General features: G+C 40.6%; 1 protein-coding gene across 2 annotated transcripts in view; it reads right to left on the bottom strand.

Moving 5' to 3' along the window:
* Positions 1 to 9,552: 9,552 nt before the first annotated feature.
* The window catches only part of LOC131239823 (28 kDa ribonucleoprotein, chloroplastic-like), a 29,845-nt gene continuing 20,175 nt past the window's right edge, over positions 9,553 to 19,222 (bottom strand). For both annotated transcript variants that reach the window (XM_058237701.1, XM_058237700.1), the window contains 2 exons: positions 10,485 to 10,766; positions 9,553 to 9,866 (listed from right to left, as the gene is read on the bottom strand). In XM_058237701.1, coding sequence (XP_058093684.1) covers positions 9,801 to 9,866; positions 10,485 to 10,766 — 348 coding nt within the window. In that variant the 3' untranslated portion in view covers positions 9,553 to 9,800. The remainder of the gene's footprint in view (positions 9,867 to 10,484; positions 10,767 to 19,222) is intronic.

The following is a 19,222-nucleotide window of genomic DNA, read 5'->3' as shown; positions in this document are numbered from 1 at the left end:
CCAGGTTTACATGACCTTATAAACAAGGTAGATGGCAAATAAACATTACAGAAACATTATGGTGGGCCTTAGGAAGTTTTTAATGGTAGGCGTTCAATCACTACTGTTTCCTGTAGTATGGTCCCCCTGATATTTGGATCACCTTTATTTTTGGGCTTGTGCCCTAAAATGTTCTCGAAAAACAGTTGGACAGTGTTGATATAGAATACATACATCAAGGTAGGCCCATACGGCACCCTCTTGGGTGAGGCTGTCCCATGCACCTAATCCACTACCCTGCGTGGCCCTCTTGACCTTTTGTATCACTGGTTTTGGTCTCGTGTCTTATATGACTTACAGAAACTGATGAGGGATTTTGCACACATCATAGTGGCTTCAGAGAGGTTTTAGTCAAACCATTTTTTTTTCTTTTTCAGTGGTGAGGTAATGCGATGCACGTTCAGGGAGAAGAGGGCAAAGATGGGGAGGTAAATGGTGCAGCTACACAGGTGCATGCTATCCACTTTTTCGAATACCATGGCCCACTCAAATTCAATATCTACCTCATTTTTGAGCTGATGTCCTGACATAAGTATTTTTTATTTATTTTTATTCTTTTTTCTGTTAGCTTGTTAGTACACTTACTGTCAGTTCACACTTCACTATTAGCCACCCCCACTAGGGAATAGATACCAAGACCTCAGTTTTGAAACGAGGTATCTTTCACTCAATCCACCACTTGAGGGTGTGACACAAGTTATTTCAATAGATGTACAAAGTAGATATAGACAGTTATTATAGTGTGCCATGCAGAACCTTTTACACGGGCTCCCAAATCCTACATTGTACAAAGGGGAGATTTCAGAGTGGGCTATTCAAATAAAAGAATTAAAATAACAGAAGTACCGTAGGTTGAATGGCCAAAATCTATTTTCCTTTTAAAATCAAGAGTTTATACCCCTCCCTGTGACTAATTGTAGGGGTAAGAATAGCAAAACACTAGCTTCATAAATAGCAGAGGTGTAAATGGAAGCTCCAACGAGATGGGGGTATCCTACAAATGGCTGGAGGAACTACATTGGATGCACGAGTGCTGAAAAGTACATCGAGTGGTTTGGAGCAGACTAAAAACGCTATTATCAGTGGGACTAAGATCTTAGGAAACCCACTTCTAAGAGGAGGTTCAGGCAAACTGAGACTTGGCACTTATCTCCCTCTTTCAAAGGGGTGAATCCACCAGCTGGGCTACTTGAGTGGTGGTCGTCCTGCACCCATCCTAGGGTATGAAAAAAACATGTGGAGCATGGGATACCTTGTGAAATCGTGAAATACATTTATAATTTCTGTCGATAACCTAATTGATGTGGACATCAGTGGTGCACCCTTTAGAGTGTACTAGAGGAGGAGGCGTCACTGACAGAGTACCAGAGCAAAGGAGTTAATGTGAATGGACATTGGGTCCATCGGACCCATTTTTTGACGTGTTACGAGTGCAGGAGCGGTATGACCGCACCCTAACCATAGATCCATGGGTCAGATTTTACACACTACCATACGGGTGTTTTAGTTTTAGATGTTTTTGTTATTTTCCTTATTTCAGAGACTTTATTACACTTTCTTTACTTTTCGTCCTTTTTTTTTATTTTTTTTAAGTTTTCATGTTTTGAGGGGCTTTAGTGCGCTTTTACTTTTTACATAGCTTATATATACGTTGTAAGAAACCCTATTTTCTTTATTATTAAAAGAATAGAAATTTGTATTTTTCTTCCTCTTTGTTCAAGAGATTTGCGTTTTAGAATTGGCCCTTAGATGTTAAGGATTCCATCCCGATTTCAGCTTTCCTTCTTTCTATATCTTTAAGGTATATGAAAATATAAGAATTATCCTCATTCTTTTCTTTTGACGACAAAAAGACCCGTACTTTCTTCATCTCGAACCATTCATTCTTCACCCATTTCATTCCTCTCTGAATACCATCTTTCTAGTTTGAACAAAAAAGAGAGATGATTAGTCAGTAGAATCATATTCAAACTTAACCGCGGACTGACTTATGCTAAATCTGGGATATCATCATATCCCTAGGTCCTCTAGTTTTATTGTTTATGCGATTTTATACTAAGGGGCATAATCCTGACGAAATGACCTCATATTTATGTTGAAATTTACTTAATCCCTTTAATTGGAAACGGTTAGTTGATTCGTGTATTTACTTAAAAATTCTTTAACCTGATTATACATGCATCTAGGGTTAAGTTATCGCATGTCTCTACATCACCAATTTAGAAAGAAAAACAAGCTCATCAGTAGATATGCATTTGGAACATAACATAAAATAGAAACCACGTCAAGTTCACCATTTCCCACATCCACTACCTATTCTTATCTCAACTGCAGTTTTGGAGCAGAAACATGCAAATATACCTCATCCAAAGCATTAGCATCTGTCATAATCCTCATGCTATAAGAACTTGAGAAATTTAAGAATTCTTATTTCCACTTCATTTTGCTAGAAAATATAAAAATAAATAAATAATTAATTAATTAAAAAAAACTAGAATATGGCAAAATTCGATATTTGTGCACTTCTGCTCTTCCTATTTGCATCACTGTGGAAATCTGGGAACAGAGAAATGGAGACTTCACTTAAGTCAGAAAATTCAACCTCAAAACTCAACTCTCAACTGCAGAAACACGGGAATCAATAAATGGAAATTTCACTTAGTGAGAAAATTCAATCTCAAGACTCAAATCTCGACGGTCCTCTAAAACTAAATCCTGAACCCCTGAGTAACTAAGTTCACCTGCTCCAACACCTTCTATTTAGAATATTCTGAATCATTTATCAATATGCCCAGGGTAAAGGTCCATTTCAGAATTTCCACACATGAGCCCATGTAAACAGGTAGTGACAAATCTCTTTCTCAGCAATTTCTCAATACAGATTTTTCTTAGGAGATTTTCATATTTTTATGTTTTCTTCACCATATTAACATGAAAATCTTGCCAAAAATAAGATATTTAAAAATCGAAAATTTATATAAATTAATTAGTAATTTAAATTTTTTTAAATATTGGTAGACAATGATTAGTTTAAATTTTAATATTTATATGTGAAAATCACAAAAAATTAAAAACTGCTGAGATTTTGAAAGTATCACTATATTCTCCCAATAATATGGTTTTATGAATTTTCAGTGAGAGAATCGAAAGATTTTTTAAATCTCAGCAATATTTGTCACATTGTGTGCTAGACCTAGATCATACAACGAAGTGGACACCACCATAGATTGTCCATGGAACGGTAACTGGCTAAGTTGCATTTCCCACAAATCTGTAACTGCAAATTCTGTAGAATAATCACCAATGAAGAAACCAAGACTAGGGATGATTCCCAACAGTAGAGTGTATTTGAAACGGCTGATCAATCAAATCCCTCTACCAAAGAAAATAGGAAGAAACACTCAATTCTGGATTTTTATTTCAGCATAGCATTAGGAAGAGAGGATACATGCCCAACATGTCTTTTTATAGTCTCTACATCCAAGGAAGCCATAATCTATAAGAAAGGGTCGTTTGGATGCCCATAAAATCCTCAAGTTGTAAAGGGTTCACAAGTAATCAAGCTGCAGGGGCTGTTTGGATGCTTGCAATTGCCTGTAAAGGCTTTACAGGTTGTAAAGCCACTATAGCTTTCAGCTTCCATGTTTCAAATTGTAAGTAATCTGATTTTAGGCAACAGCTAGATTTTTCAAAATTCTCTTTAAATGGAGCAGTGGAGGCTCCCTTCTCCACCACCCCCCTTACCCCGAGGGCTCTCTCTCTCTCTCTCTCTCTCTCTCTCTCTCTCTCTCTCTCTCTCTCTCCTTGTCTCCGGCCAACAATTTCCGACCTGTCTCTCCTTCCCTACCTCCAACATCAAATGACTCCCTTCTTCCCTACTTCGTACCAGCGATCCTTTAGGCTTCATCAGCGAGCAGCAACCCCTTCATCCTCTACCGGAGATCAGCAACCCCTCCCGGCTTTCCCTCTCTTCTTCCCTACCTCTAGAGACATGTGACCATTACAATTTTTTTAAAATTTATTATTTCCCCTGTCATTTGCACAGGGGTTATAAAAGAGGATTTCACAAACATGATGGGTCCAAAGGGCCTGGGGGCATGATGAACAGTGGGAATGGGATGTCGGCCATAGGAATGTGTGTGGGGCCCATCTCCATTCATCGAATTCTATCCTGTGTTAGGCCCAAAATTTAGTTGGATCTGCATATCAGATGGGCATTCCGTAATGGTAACAGTCACCATAATGGCCACCACCATTACCTTTACAATATGCGCTATAACAGTTATTATGGGCCTTATAACTGCTGTTCCGGTCTTTTTTATTAGAAAAAAAAAAAAAAAAAAACAAAATAGAACAAAACTTTAAAAACCTGTACCAGCCCCATAATGGACTGTCACGGGCGTTATGTTCTTTATCAGAGGCATAACAGGCTGGGTTGTAATGGCCATTACGGTTCAGTTTCTCTGTAATAGCATTTACGGCCTTTATGACCCCGCAATGTGTAACAATTGCTATTGTTATCTTCATGTAACGGCCATCGTTACAGCACACCATGAGATGGGCCACACTACATGAAAGAGTGGGAATGGGATGCCAACCATAGGTTGTCACGGCCACTATATTGTAAATGTAAAATCCACTTTATTCATGAGGTTCTATCCTGTGTGTTAAGTCCTTAGGTCAAAGTTAGATCCATAAATCAGATGGGACACTACATGGAATAGTGGGAATGAGATGTCGACCAATTGTTTTATGCATGTAATAACAACTGAGCTCTATGGGGCAGGGGGCCATTGTTTTATGAGTGTGATATTAGATTTGATTGAATCATCTAATCAATGGATGCCTTGAATGTTGGCCACTGATATTGTCTATTTTAACTGTTTGTTAGTTATTTTCTTCTATCCTAAGTTCACCATGTCAAATGAGCTGGTTATTTGGATGGTTTGGATTGAGTTAGAAGTCAACTACTATTCATGGGCCATAGTGCAAAATCATGCCAATAATCAATCTGAAAATGGGCGGTCCCACAAAATGGATGAACTTAATAGAAATTTCTCATCAATCAATTAGATGAGCTTATCATTTTGATCATTGTCCTACAAAACGGGTTATCATAATCATTCCCTAAAATCATTTAATTTATTAGCATAGTTTGAAAATTGGACCAGCCATTTGATCCTAACCATCCATTCGGTGACTGTCATCGGATGGTTAAAAAGAAAATAGTGAATGGTCCAAATTCAATCTAATGGCGACAATCATCTGCTCAGTGTGCTACCCTGTACACAATCAGGTCAATTATCCATATGGTCTTGCTATAATGAACGTGACCGTCATAGCATGAATGGACAGTTCAGATTACTATTTAGAGTCAGTTTGCACAAAGAAACCGGCATCTAATCGGGATTGAGATTATGGAATGGTTTGGGGGCTGTCATTAGGGTCGGATTTGAACAAATTAAGCTTTTGAGTCTTGAGGGCTGATCTTAAATTTAGATTATTTCCTTTCATGGATTTAGGTGAGTTTGGTTGCCCTAAATACCATGAAATATGATGAAATTTTGCAGCCATTAGAATGAGCAATCATGAAATTTCATGATATTTGGTGCAAACAAACTCTCCTACATTTAATTCAAGAATCGTATTCATGATGTTTGGTGGAACCAAACTCACCCTTCCTCTTTTCTTCATACGAAGTTGCCTTCACTTGCTCATCCAATTATTTATGGAACTCTCTAAACCTTGTTCATTGGTAAATGAAATGTTTAACCTAAAGGCTATGTAATGGATTTGATTGAAGAAAAAGAAAAAGAAAAAGAAAAAAAGAAAAGAAAAAGATTAACTTCTATGGTTCAAAGATACCATGGATTCGTAGAAGATAATGTTCCTTGAATACCATTTCACAATTAATGTCCTACAGAATCTGGAATAAACACTTTACTGGTTGTTACCTGTAAACAGATACAGCTTAAAGCGAAACAACACAAGTTGTAAAGATATCATACCTAAAAAGAGTTTCAAGTGTAAAGTTTTTACAACTTAAAACTCCATAGGCATCCAAACAACCCCCAAGGGAAAATCAGCCCATTATGCTGTTTTGATTATTTCACTTACTTACAAACAATAAACACCATTTCTTTCCTACCCAACTGATTAAACACTTGTTCCCTCACATTCTGACTGTCAACAGCAACCCGATGGTCAATGGACCTGACTCGATTTTAATGGGTTAGGGTCTTCTTCTTTTCTTTGACCCTTGAGAAATTGGGCCGGCTTTTCCAACTTGGAGCCGATTAGAATCAAGTAGTTCCAATTAGTTTTAATAGTATTCTAGCAATGGAACAAGGTTAATTAAGCCACAACCATTTAAGAGAACCCCTTTACACATAATGCATGTGTCAAAGTGGCACGTGTGTGCAATCCAATTCACCCAACTGGGGAGCCCAACCATGTAGATGCTCTCATTGACCCAAGCCTAACCCAAACCCAAATTGAAACTTGGGTGGGAAGACCCAATCTAATTAATCCATCAGTGGAGCCCAACCATGTAAATGCTCTCATTTGACCCAAGCTTAACCCAAACCCAACGTGAAATAGGTCCAAGGACCCAATAGGTATCCAAACCTGATCGGGCCCAGGTCCCAACCTGAAGGACCCAATCCCAACCTGTTGACAGCCCAGCCCTACTCTAGGACGACCTGAACCCAACCCGTTGATAGCGCTACCTCACATGCCTGATCAATCAGAACATGGAACTACAAAAACCAAAACTTATAATCGGGTCCATGCATCTCATTTGTCTTCTTCTTTTTTTCTCGTCCAGATCACCATCAATGACGACCAGGACCCGTTGTCAAGGTCCAACTGTACAGTCAGGAAGGAAAATGGTCCAGATTGGTTATTCCGAATGGGTGGATCTGACGGATTTTTTATCAGGACGATCAAGCTTTTTTAACTCCTCACTTGGCTCCTTGGTACAAGGTGTCACTTCTGAATAAGTGGTTCCCATGGCACTCATAAGTTGTCAGATTGGGTTTGGAATGTAAAGGGCTAGGGAATTGGATAGGGATAATCATACGAAAAGTTTGAATATCTACTTCTTGATGACATCTCCAAGGTGAAACATGTTAAAATTTTAAATTAAAAATAAAGAAGGGCCAAAGGGGCTGGTTCAAGGGCTGGATTTTATAGGCAAGCCATGGAAAATTTGGAAGCAACAATGGGAATAGATTTGAGGCTGTGTTTGGGGGACAGCTTAAAGGATTGGGTCGTGGATTGGTTTTCGAGTGAAGCAGGGGTTGCATACATGCTAGATATAGGCTGGGTTGCAGTATCTAGGGTTGGATGTAGGCAACGGATGTGATTGGGACTATGGCAAGTAGATCTAGAAATTTTGAGTTGGCATGGCAAAAGATATGAGGACTGATGTGGGGTTAAACATGCATCTAGGTTTGTAAGGGTGTACGATGAGGATTTGTTGTTGAATAAGGGCATGGATTAGGATTTTTCGTATTGTACGCTCAACAGTTCAGATATGAGAATGTACGAACAAATGAGATACAGGGTTCAGTCGGAGTAGAGGGGGGCGGCTACAGTTAGGATTTTGCTAAAATTTTGAGAAGATGGAATAAAGAAGAGTTCTGTTCCAAGGAGAACAACTTCCTCTGATACAAATTCTGACATAACCAGAAAACGATGGGCATCCAATCTGAGTGACGATTTCTCGAAAATTGGAACCTACAGATGCTGTAGAATTATTTAACAGTGAAGAATCCAAGACTGGGGGAAAGATTCCCAACAGCCAACTAGTCGAGACTAGCAATCAATTACACCTCCTTCCCTTCTACCTAAGAAATAAGACAACTCTAAAATCTGAAATTTTTCTCAATGTAGCATAAGAGTAATTACACCTCCTTCCCTTCTACCTAAGAAATAAGACAACTCTAAAATCTGAAATTTTTCTCAATGTAGCATAAGAGTCTACATACCCCGCATCTCGTTACAGTTTCTACATCATGGGAAGCCCTAATTGGAGGGAAAATACCCAAAATTCCCTTAACTATGAGAAGGTGTTTTCTCCGATTGAAAGGAGAAAAAAAAAAAGAGCATTTATTCAATAATTAACTGACTAAAGACTTATTCTATTCGACGAGCTGATCAGAGTTGCAATCTCCTACAATCTAGAGCTGCAAATGCCATAAAATAATCACCAGTGAAGAAACCAGGACAGCAGGAATGACTCTGAGAAGGCACAAGTTGAAACTACTGATCAATATCACCTCCCTCTTCTACCAAAGAAGAGGAAAGAACTTTGAATTTGAATTTTTGCTTCAACATACCATAAGGAAGAGAGGCTACATGCCTAACAAGTCTTTTTAGCCACTGTGAAACAAGCCCTGATCTAAACAATCATCATCATCTAAGCCTTATCCCAACTAATTGGGGTCAGCCCCTAATCTAAGGTATAACACCCAAAATGCACTGATGAAGCTGTATTTGGTCAATTCCCTTATTAAAAGCCACTAGAAATTAATTTAATAACCAATTGGCTAAACACTAGTCCCTTCACAAGCTTGTTCAATTACGAGCATCCAATTGCATGGTGGGTGCACCACAAAATCCAAATGAATCCTTTGATATGTATATTTAATCTATCCCTTAATCTGGTCCAAATCACCAACTAAGACAACTGGGACCGTTCGATGAGATCCAGATCTACAGTATAGAAAGCAGGAATCCAGACATGATTTAGACAGGTGAATTTGATCAGGACAGTTGGATTATCCTAATTTGCACCTGATATCTGATCAAGTAGCCGAGCTTTGATCTAACAGCATATGTAACCATCTGGTTGCATCAATGGGCCACGACACAACAATTCCAACAATTCAATGATCTTAATCATGCTCAACCTAGTGACTGCTACCTGTGAATGTGGAACATTGCACATTTTGATATGCCTTGGCACATGTACAACCCAGGAATTAAAATAAAAACTCTCTAATAATGTTGAAATGCTAACACTTTGAAAGAGAAATCAATCCACCATGAGAAATTGAGCACTGCATCTGAAAATTTCACAAATTTCTTCAAGAACGTAAAATTTTCCTTGGTCCTAAGATAAATCTATAGCACTAGCAACGAACTGAGTCCACTGAAACTTGGCAAATTCGAAGATTCTGAAGAAACATGACAAGATAAAACATTCAAAGCTAGTTTTCAGATATATCAACTACAATCATTGCTCTCACTTTACCTCAGCTGTAACTTAAAACCGAATTGACCTTGTACACTGCAACTCTAATGGATATTTCATAATCTAGAATCAAATAGGTAATTGCCATGGCCATAATTCAGTTTTAGTGACCAGCAGCACAAAATTCAAGGAGAAATTCAACAAGCACAAACCTGAGATGCCATTGACTAGAATACAACCCATATGATGTGCTTCCACGAAAAACCAAAAAAAGGAGCAAATGGTTTCAACAGTTACCAAGGAGCTTCCCAATATCTCATGAGAACAAAAGTCTAGGATGGATACGAGTGACTAATAACATGTAACATTAAAAAATAACAAATAAAGGCATTGGATGAAGACCCAATTTATTGAGAAGCTTCTCAATACCTAACTACAAAAAAAAAAATTAAAAAAAAAAAAAACTACTGTATGCTACAAAATCAAAATAATCATAGCATTTCCCTCTAAAGAAAAGTAAAGCTTACAACAAGTTTCCCAAATGGCTCGGAGGTTCTCGAGATCAGAAGGCACCACGCCTGGGTCTGTCCTCGGCCACATTCACTCTAATTGCCCTTCCATCCAAATTCTGCACCAAAAAAATACAGTGCAAGTGTTCAGGAAAACGAACAGGTGTTTTTACTGTATCACAGGGCTGCTGTAGTGGTTGTTGTAGTGGTTGATTAATCAATAACTAGCCTTTTCAACCCAACAGGTGGTTGAGGTTTTATTTTTCTGATCCAACAGCTTACCTACTACCAACAGACTAATTATACCGTCCCGTACTACAGCTAATGTGAAGTTGACTGCCGCCCAGGATTTGGTACATGCTGTTCCCATGTTTTGGTACTCTGGGCCATCAGTCCAATCGCCCACCATAGATGGGACATGCCCCAAAAGTTTCCCAGATTAGAAAATACCAGCACTTTGACCCGCAGAAATTTTTACATTGAAAGTGGCCCATTTCATTATTTTAATTTCTGCCACATGTTTATCTACCACTGATCAAACATCTAGGGTCATCCAATATGGGAGATTTTTGGGGCATCCCCCCCTGGACTGGCACCAATCAAAGCAACAGCCTGGAGCACTAAAGCATTCACATGGAATCCTGGGCAGCACTAACATATGCTGACAGCTCAGGACCCTATAATTCCTAAAAATAAACTGAAGAAAACTTGTATTCTGAGGGTGGTGAGGGTGGCACCTGTCCATCAAGTGCTGCAATCGCATCGTCCAACTCAGTCTGTGAGGACATTGTTACGAAGCCAAACCCACGTGAGCGTCCCGTCTCCCTGTCATAGACAACTCTCGCTTCCACCACCTTACCATGTTCACTGAAAACCTGTTCTAAGCGAGCATCATCCACTTGCCATGGAAGATTTCCAACATAGATCCTGAAAGTGGGCTCGAATACTCGAGGTGATCGTTCCACACGGGAACCTTTTGGAGCTGCCTTGTTTACAGTTAAAAGCCTACCATTAACATCCTGTTTAGATGCACAGAGGGAAATAAATCACTTTTGAGACAAAGTAGACACATGGTGAGCCTACATCATTTTACCATATTGGTAGAGCGGTAAATGGACAATGGTTTAGCAAAAGAACGTAATCTTTTGGATTGAGAATTCTTCCCCTCTATGAATTTTTTATGAAAATTCTGTTTGACTAATGGAAAGAAAGGAAAATAGTAATAGTTGTATGACCAATATTCCATAAACTCAGACGAAATGATTGAAACACTGTTCACTGAAGAGGGAAACTAGAATACCACAACAACAGAAACAATGGCCATAAGTCACCATAACAACAATACGCGGTAACATACTTGGTACATCCTTCAAATAAAAAAACAATACTTGGTAACATAACCATTATCATGCTTCTGACCTTCAGAAGAAATTTAAAGGACAGAGAATTAATGGTCCCACATTCGCCAAGGCAATTATACAATACAACATTGAGTTAACATACAATTTCCTCTAAGAAAAAAATTAAACAAAAAACATGAGACCATGATAATTTTTTTCAAAGAAGATGAATAATACACAGATTTCTTCAGAATGTAAGTCAGCCTTGTGTTGTGAAATTCATTTTCTTCTAAAATACCTTTCAACTTCAGCGTGGTGTTTTATACGAATAGTAGAGTAGGTTTTTTTTTCTTTTTTTTTTTCTTCTTTTCTTTTTTATATTCAGACAAGGCTGAAACTATTGTTAACGCTCAATCACTGGGAATAGTAAAGTAGGTTGGCTTAACATAAAAGGCTTCACTTAGATTTCATAAATACAACCATTTGTAAATGTTCAACTGCTAGTTAATGGAATTCTGATCAATGAAAATTAAGGACGTCATACAACCCCAATTTCAAAATATAACTAAAAAAGAAATTTTGAGATCCTTTTTTTCTTATCCATCGAATGAGATGATGTTTGAAGAACAGGTAGGATTTGCCACCTGTCTCAGGCCCAACAATGTAAGAAGGATCAGCATCAAGCAGGCAACCACTTGCTGAAATTTTGCCGAGAATCTTGAAAAGTCCTGTTCAAAATCTTCTTTGCCGAAGCAGGACTCTTAAACCCAACCCCAAAGAGTTGGAAGAAGGCTATAATGCTAATGATGATGATGATGACGACGACGACAATGAGCATTTAATGATTTGGGAAGACAGGATGACAAAAGAATCCACCTAGGCAAACAAAGAAGGAGCTTGAAACAGCTTGATCCACAATGGGTGTTGTGTTGATGCAATGTCATATAGCAGTTGGCATGGCTGCAAGCCAACAAGATACATTTGTGTCTCAGACAGCATGGAAAAGGAAACCATATCAACCACGCCTCCATTTTTGTGCTCTTTCCGCACCAACAATTGGGAAACCTAAAAGTTCCAAACCTAGATAAAACCAAGTAGATGACCTCCATGGACACCATCAATAATATATCAATCTAAAATTTTAAAGTTGAAATGACAAGGAACCTCTTTTTTTCGAAAGGTATGACAAGGAACTACTTTTTAACTGAATAGAAAAGGAAATTAACAGCATTGACCACTATCAACCAATGTTTTGAATAACAGTATCTTTCATCGCATCAGCTAGGCCCAAAAAAGAAATGATACAGCGTGTATAAGACTTGTATCGGTCAAGAGTTTTATATGCCCAAAAAAAAAATTGAAAAACTATCAGAAAAAATAGGAACAATATGTAAAATACTGAAACCAAACATTTTTTTACATTTTTAACATGTATGCAATGGTGTATCAGACCTTTCTTGATAAGAATGTTTTCTGGCAGTTGGACCTGCTGAAGTTAACCAAATAGACCCTAACCAAACACATGTCAAGCGTGCTTTGATGGATTATGCCCCATTCTGTTAAATACAAAAAAATAAAAAAAAATAAAAAAATAAAAAATTTAAAAAAAAAAAATGAAGAAAAAAATTTAATAAATAAATATAATTTCCCTTTTCAATTTTTTTCTCAAAATGGTTCATTCCTCTTCAATTCATCGAACCACTCAATATCATGTGTTTTGAACCCCCAAAATAAGCATAAAGCTACTATAAAATGAGTTTTAAAGCTTCTTCCATGGCTAAAATGAAGAAACAACTAAAAACAAAAATTGAGAGTAGGAAAATTTTTAAATGGGTCCTTAATGGTCACATTGGCCCCCATATCGGTGCCAATACGGCCTTTTTTATTTTCTTTAAAACAGACAAGTTCGCCCCCATATCTCATAACGGGAATGGCCGATCAGGCCAACACAGCCATATATCGTAACTGATTTTTCAAAAGCATGCCATCAACTTGGTGGCCAACTTGGAATCACCCAAGGGGTCGTTTGGCAGCATGGACTTGAGTGTAGTGGATTCAAAATCTAAAAGTCATTTGGCAGTGCGGATTCGGAGGTATTTATAATCGGAAGTATTTGAAATATACAGTTTTGTTTTTTTTTTTTTTTTGTTTTTTGAAGGATCGCCAAATTTTATATAAAAGAGAAAAAGGAATACAGGAGGGGCGGGGCCGCTGAGAAGGCGAGCCACCTAAACTCCTAAGAAGAGAAGATTACAACCCTTGAGATGATCTACATTCGTGGACCATTCTATGATAAACTGTTTAACTCTCCGAACCAAGGACTCCACCAGTTTGGAGTCGTTTCTGAAGGATCTTCTATTTCTTTCTTCCCAAACTGCCCACCAAACAACCAAGAGGGCTATTCTCTAGATTGGGGTTTTTCGCTTGCCTAGGCTAACCCCATGTCACGCCTTTAACAAATGACCTGTTGAGTTCGGAAACGACCATTTGAGGCCAAATGGACTGAAGATTAGAGGCCAGATTTGGTTTATGTAGGTGCAATGAATAAACAAGTGATCGACCGTCTCTTCATCCGCCATGCAACAAAGACATACGTTTGGGAGAATCATCCCCCTTTTCCTCAAGTTATCTATCGTAAGGACCTTTTTCTTTCCCACCAGCCACCCAAAAAACACTATCTTAGGAGGGATGTTGTAGCTCCAAATCTAATTTGTCATAATTTCTTCTTGAGTGAGGGGGTTGCTGTCCAGACATTTGAAAAATGATTTTATCGAGAATTCCCCTAATTTATCAACCCTCCAAACTAGCCTGTCTTCACCCAATTGATCCGGCTTGCTTTTGGAGATTCGATCTAGGAGGGCCACATACTCTGCAATCTCCCAATCTTGTAAATTCCTTTTGCATTCCAGGTTCCAAACCAAACTCCCACCAATGAAAAAGAGACACTTGGCTACGGAAATATCTTGGTTTGGAACAATACGGTAAATGTTCGGAAAGTCGCATCTCAGAGGAGCATCTCCCAACCATGTATCTTCCCAGAATAGGATGTTTTCTCCATTACTGATAGCGAAACCGATACCTTTGAGGACCTCCTTTTTCATTGATAAGACACCCCTCCAAAGAGCCAAGGCCCTATAGAAAGAGGAATCTTTTGTCCACCATCCTCCCTTAGAACAACCATACTTGCTTTTGACTAGTTTGTTCCAGAGACTCCCACTTTCCCTCCTTAATCTCCACATCCACTTTCCTAAAAGGGCCCAATTCATTGTCTTGAGTGCTTTAATCCCAGCACCTCCTTCTTGAATGTGCTTACACGCCTCCTTCCATTCTACCACGTGGAATTTATTTTTCTCCTCTTTCCCATGCCAAAGAAAATCGCATCTCAGTTTCTCAAGAATCGCCAGAACCGAAGGAGGGCATCTGAATAGGGACATAAAGTATAACAGAAGATTTGATAACACCCACTTAATAAGGATGATGCGCCCCCCAAAAGATAAGTATCTGCATTTCCATCTAGCGAGGTATTTCTCAAATTTGTCAATGACCTTGTCCCACATAGATTTTGGGGGCTTACCAATACACAGCAGGAGACCAACGAAAGAGGTCGAAAAGCTGCCAACGGAACAATTAAAGAAATCAGCATATAGCCTGGTGTCTTCCTGATCCATGTTCACCCCATACATCTTGGTTTTAGCCATATTAACCCTCAAACCGGAAGCTGCCTCAAAACATCGGATCATCGTGCGCAGATTGCTCACCTTTTCCTTGTCTGCTTCGCTAAAAATCAGCGTATCATCCGCGAACCAAACATGAGATATCGGAGTGTCCATGCCCTTTACTCTGATACCGTTAAGAATGTCTTCTTCTTAGCCTTTACTAAGCATTCTGGATAGGGCCTCCCCAACTATAAGGAAGAGAAAAGGCGATAGTGGATCCCCTTGACAGAGGCCCCTCGAGCTTTTGAAGAAGCCTTTTGGGGAATCGTTTAAAAGCACAGAGAAATGGGCGGACCCAACGCACTCCCCTATCCACCATTTCCATTTCTCACCGAAGCCCATTCGAGAGAACATATACTGGAGGAAGGTCCAGTCCACATGGTCCTATGCCTTCTCAAGATCAAGCTTGCACAGGATTCCCTTCAATTTGGATCTGTGGCTGGAGTCTAGGCATTCGAAAGCAATTAAGGCACTATCTATGATTTGTCTACTTGGAATGAAAGCACTCTGATTACCAGAAATAACAGACCCTATCACCATCTTCAGCCGAGACACCGAGATGCCAAGACTTTAGCCAAGATCTTATACGGCCCCCCAATTAGGCTTATCGGTCTTCTTTGAAAGAAGATGCACCCGAAAATTTTGGGATTAATGCAATGAAAGATGCCCCAAGCCCTTTAGAAAGACGCCCTCTATCGTAGAATTCACTGAAAAACTCCAAAATATCACGTTGTAGATCTTCCCGGAAAATCTAGAAAAATAAGATTGGAAAACCGCCAGGCCCTGGCGCCTTATCTCCTCCCAACGCGTCCACCGCTGCCTCAACTTCATCCGAGGAAAAGGGGGACTCTAAATCTTTAGCATCGACTTCCGGCAGCCTATCTAACTGCAATAGGTCCAAACGAGGTCTGTTCCAATCCTCTCCCATGAGTAATTTGCTGAAAAAACTGATTGCCTCTGCCTCAATTTGATCTTTATCTTCAATCCAAGTACCATTCACCTCTATACTACTGTTCCTGTTGTATCTGTGACGTGCGTTGGCAATGCTGTGAAAGTACTTTGTGTTTTTATCCCCTTCTCTGATCCATTTTGACCGTGAATGTTGTCTCCAAGCTATTTCGTCTTCTAATACTCTAGCTGAAATGTTTTGAATAATCTGGATTCTATTTGACAATTGATCTGAAGACATCGATCCTTCTCCCGCTCTCCGATCGATGTTTTGCAGGTTAGATAACAGTACTTCCATTTCCTTCGCCCTTTTATCCAATTCCTTTGCTCTCCATTGTTTGATCTTATCCTTCAGAAGCTTCAGTTTGAAGCTCAACCTGAACCCTGCATAACCTTCCACTACAAAAGAAGCCCACCAATCTTTTATAAGCTACGAGAAACCTGGTATCTTCAGCCAAGAGATTTCAAATCTGAAGGGTTTCGGCCCCCAGCTCTGATCTTCTGTTGTGAGAATCACCGGGCAATGGTCTAATGTGGTTCTCGGAAGGGCCGACTGGGATACACAAGGGAATGTCTCCAGTCCAATCGGAGGAAACCAAGAATCTGTCCAATCTGGATAAGGTTGGCTTCACCCTCCCATTTGTCCAGGTGAATCTAGAGCCGGAAAGGGGGAGATCCACCAGCTCTTGTTCAGTGATCCATGAGGAAAACTTCCGCATCGCAAGAGAGGCCTTGCTGTCATGGGACTTGTCTTCAGCATATCTTATAACATTGAAATCACCGCATAAGCACCATGGGCCGTTTAATCTGCACCTGGTTGCACTTAGTTCCGCCCAAAAATCGTTTCTATTGTCTTCCGAGTTAGGACCGTAGACTGAGGTGATGAGACAGCAAAAATCGGAGGATATGTTTTTCAGGATGATCAAAAGAGAGAACTCTCCATTCCAACTATTCTGAAGGGACCAAATAGATGATTTCCACGCCACTAGAATTCCTCCAACACAGCTTGTAGCATTTAACACGGCCCATTTAGCATCTTGAGCCTTCCAAAGGGAACCCATAATCTAATCTGAGAAGTTTTGAACCTTTGTCTCCTGGAAACATATCACATCTGGATTATTTCTCCCGCAAGTGTCTTTGAGCAGTCTTCTTTTCTACTTCGATCCAACTCCTCTGACATTCCACGAGAGGATCTTCATAGTGAAACCGAACTGCCCCTTTTGCCTGCCTTCCCGGTTTCCGATATGAGACCAATGGATGAGGAAAGAGTGGACGTGAGACTGTGGAGTTCCCTGTTGCTGCACAATCTCGAGGGGCATTGTCTGGGAGATCTTGTTCCTAAGAGCAGTCGGCCTCGAGTCTCAACACAATGGAACAGGGCGATAGTCTTCTGGGCAGTCCCCGAAAGATAACCCTAAGGATCTTCCCACGTGACCGATGGCATCTCTGATCCATTTTTTCCTTTCGATGACACCAATCAACCTGGCCCTCTAAACTTCTGCATCCACCTTTAACAATCGTATGTTCTGCATCTCTACTGAAGCTCCTTCCGACCGAATCTGCAAAGGCTTTACTTCGATAAAACCTACGGTGATGTCCTCTCGAAATAGTGGACAAAGCTAGTTGAGACAAGCCGCTTCTGGGGGATATGGATGCGGACATCAGACCGGATAAAGACTCCTGATAATCTAAGTTCGACGACCGAGAATGAAGATCGGGGAAATATTTGACGTCCCACGTGAGAGGCATCGAACCTATAGGGAGAGGGGAGTGGTTAGCCCACCAGAGAGGATCAGGGGCCAGAGGATCGCTCAGGCCCGATACACACAGCTGCGGGGTGATCTTCCAGGTTGCTTGAGGGGAGGCGTGAAAAGAGTCCTTCGTGATAAGCTCTGAGACTACTTGAAGAGGCGGGAGGGCAGGATCGAGGGGAGGATAGGAGGGAAGGGATTGGTTGAGGTCGAACGAGTTTGGGTTCGGATGGACGGGAGTTGGGATTCCCAACTTGGAAAGGACCCCCGACCCACCTGCAGCGGCCCGAACCACCGGCACGTGCGCCAAGCCAGCCATGCGTCCCACTTATATCAAAACAAGTCTAGCAGTTCAGGTCCCTCGATGGACCCGCCTCGAATAGATGACGTGGTTGGATCTCGTCCCTCCGCGTGGCGATTAAGGCATTGGAAGATGGAAGACGCGAGGAGTCCTTAAGAATCCCGATACCACGTGTCACACACTCCGAAGCTACTCTGACCGCTCGAGAATTGTGACCAACTGTATCTGAGGGGGAATGATTCGATGCTCCTATGATGCATGGAAATTGTGCTCCTTCATCAATATCCATGGACCCTGGCATCACGGTCGGTGTTGTAGATGATTCCTTGGTCCTCCAGAGGTCTCCCCAACGAGGGATTAGGTCGTTCTTCTTCTGCACCGGCAATGATATGAATCTATCGTCGACTCCCACCTGGATGTGAGATGGTAGCGGCTCACCTTTCTTCCACCTCACCCTGACTCTGATCACACCCATCTCCTCTCCTAACTTCGTTTTAGGGGTCAAGTTTAATGAATTTCCCTAGGACGGCTGAAGCATGGATAAAAAATTCTTCATACCATAGCTCCAAAGGGACTGACCAAATGAGGATCCATACATCTTCCATGCGGAAAAGGGAGAATTCATCCTAGGACTGAATCTTCAGAATCGGGTCATCTTTATGCAAAGCTCCTATGCAGATAAGAATGTCCGGGTTAACTCCCGGGCTCAGGTTCAACCATAGTTCGTTGTAGCCCATCAGATGGATGTGTATAGTTCTGGCTGGTTCCTGCAACATTCTTCTATCCAATTTCTAACTTGGGAGATCGAAGCATCTTCTCTGGTTATCGCGACCACTGAGTTTTGCGGGTCTCTTCTTGAACGATCCAGACGAGTTTGGTTGATGCACACCACCATATCTGGACCTGAAGCTTCCTTCTCCGTCTCCTTTTGTTGTCTCTTCTCTAGAGTAACGTTGTTGTTGTTGGAGCTATTGTGTTCCAGAGCCCTTATCGTTAGGACAAAGTAGTGCGTCTTTGAAAGATGCAGGATGCTTCTGTTGTATACGACGGGATGATGCCTCCTTGTCCGTTTTTGATTTAGAGGTGTCAATCCCTTTCTTGGCATTGAGTTCTGGACCGAACTTCGCTCTCTGGACCAGTAGCTTTAAGCCAACGAAGCTCTCGCGATGGAGCATCCAAACTACCCTAGTCAGCTCTTCTTCTGAACTCATTCGAACTGTCCCTAAATGAGCCATCCCTCCTATCCCTTGGTCTAACTACATCCATCACAGCACCAGCACGTCCAAAAACTCTAGCGAAGTTTACAAGTGCCCATCCTTCTGGAAACCCCTTAACATATAGGGTTGGGTAGCTTGATGTATCTCTTCCTCTTCCATCCTCATGCTTTGTTATCCTTTTTCTTCTATGAACTGTTTGCCA

This window comes from Magnolia sinica, chromosome 3, assembly GCF_029962835.1.
Source record: "Magnolia sinica isolate HGM2019 chromosome 3, MsV1, whole genome shotgun sequence".
Classification (NCBI taxonomy): Eukaryota; Viridiplantae; Streptophyta; class Magnoliopsida; order Magnoliales; family Magnoliaceae; genus Magnolia; species Magnolia sinica.
This window is presented reverse-complemented; position numbering and strand designations above follow the sequence as displayed.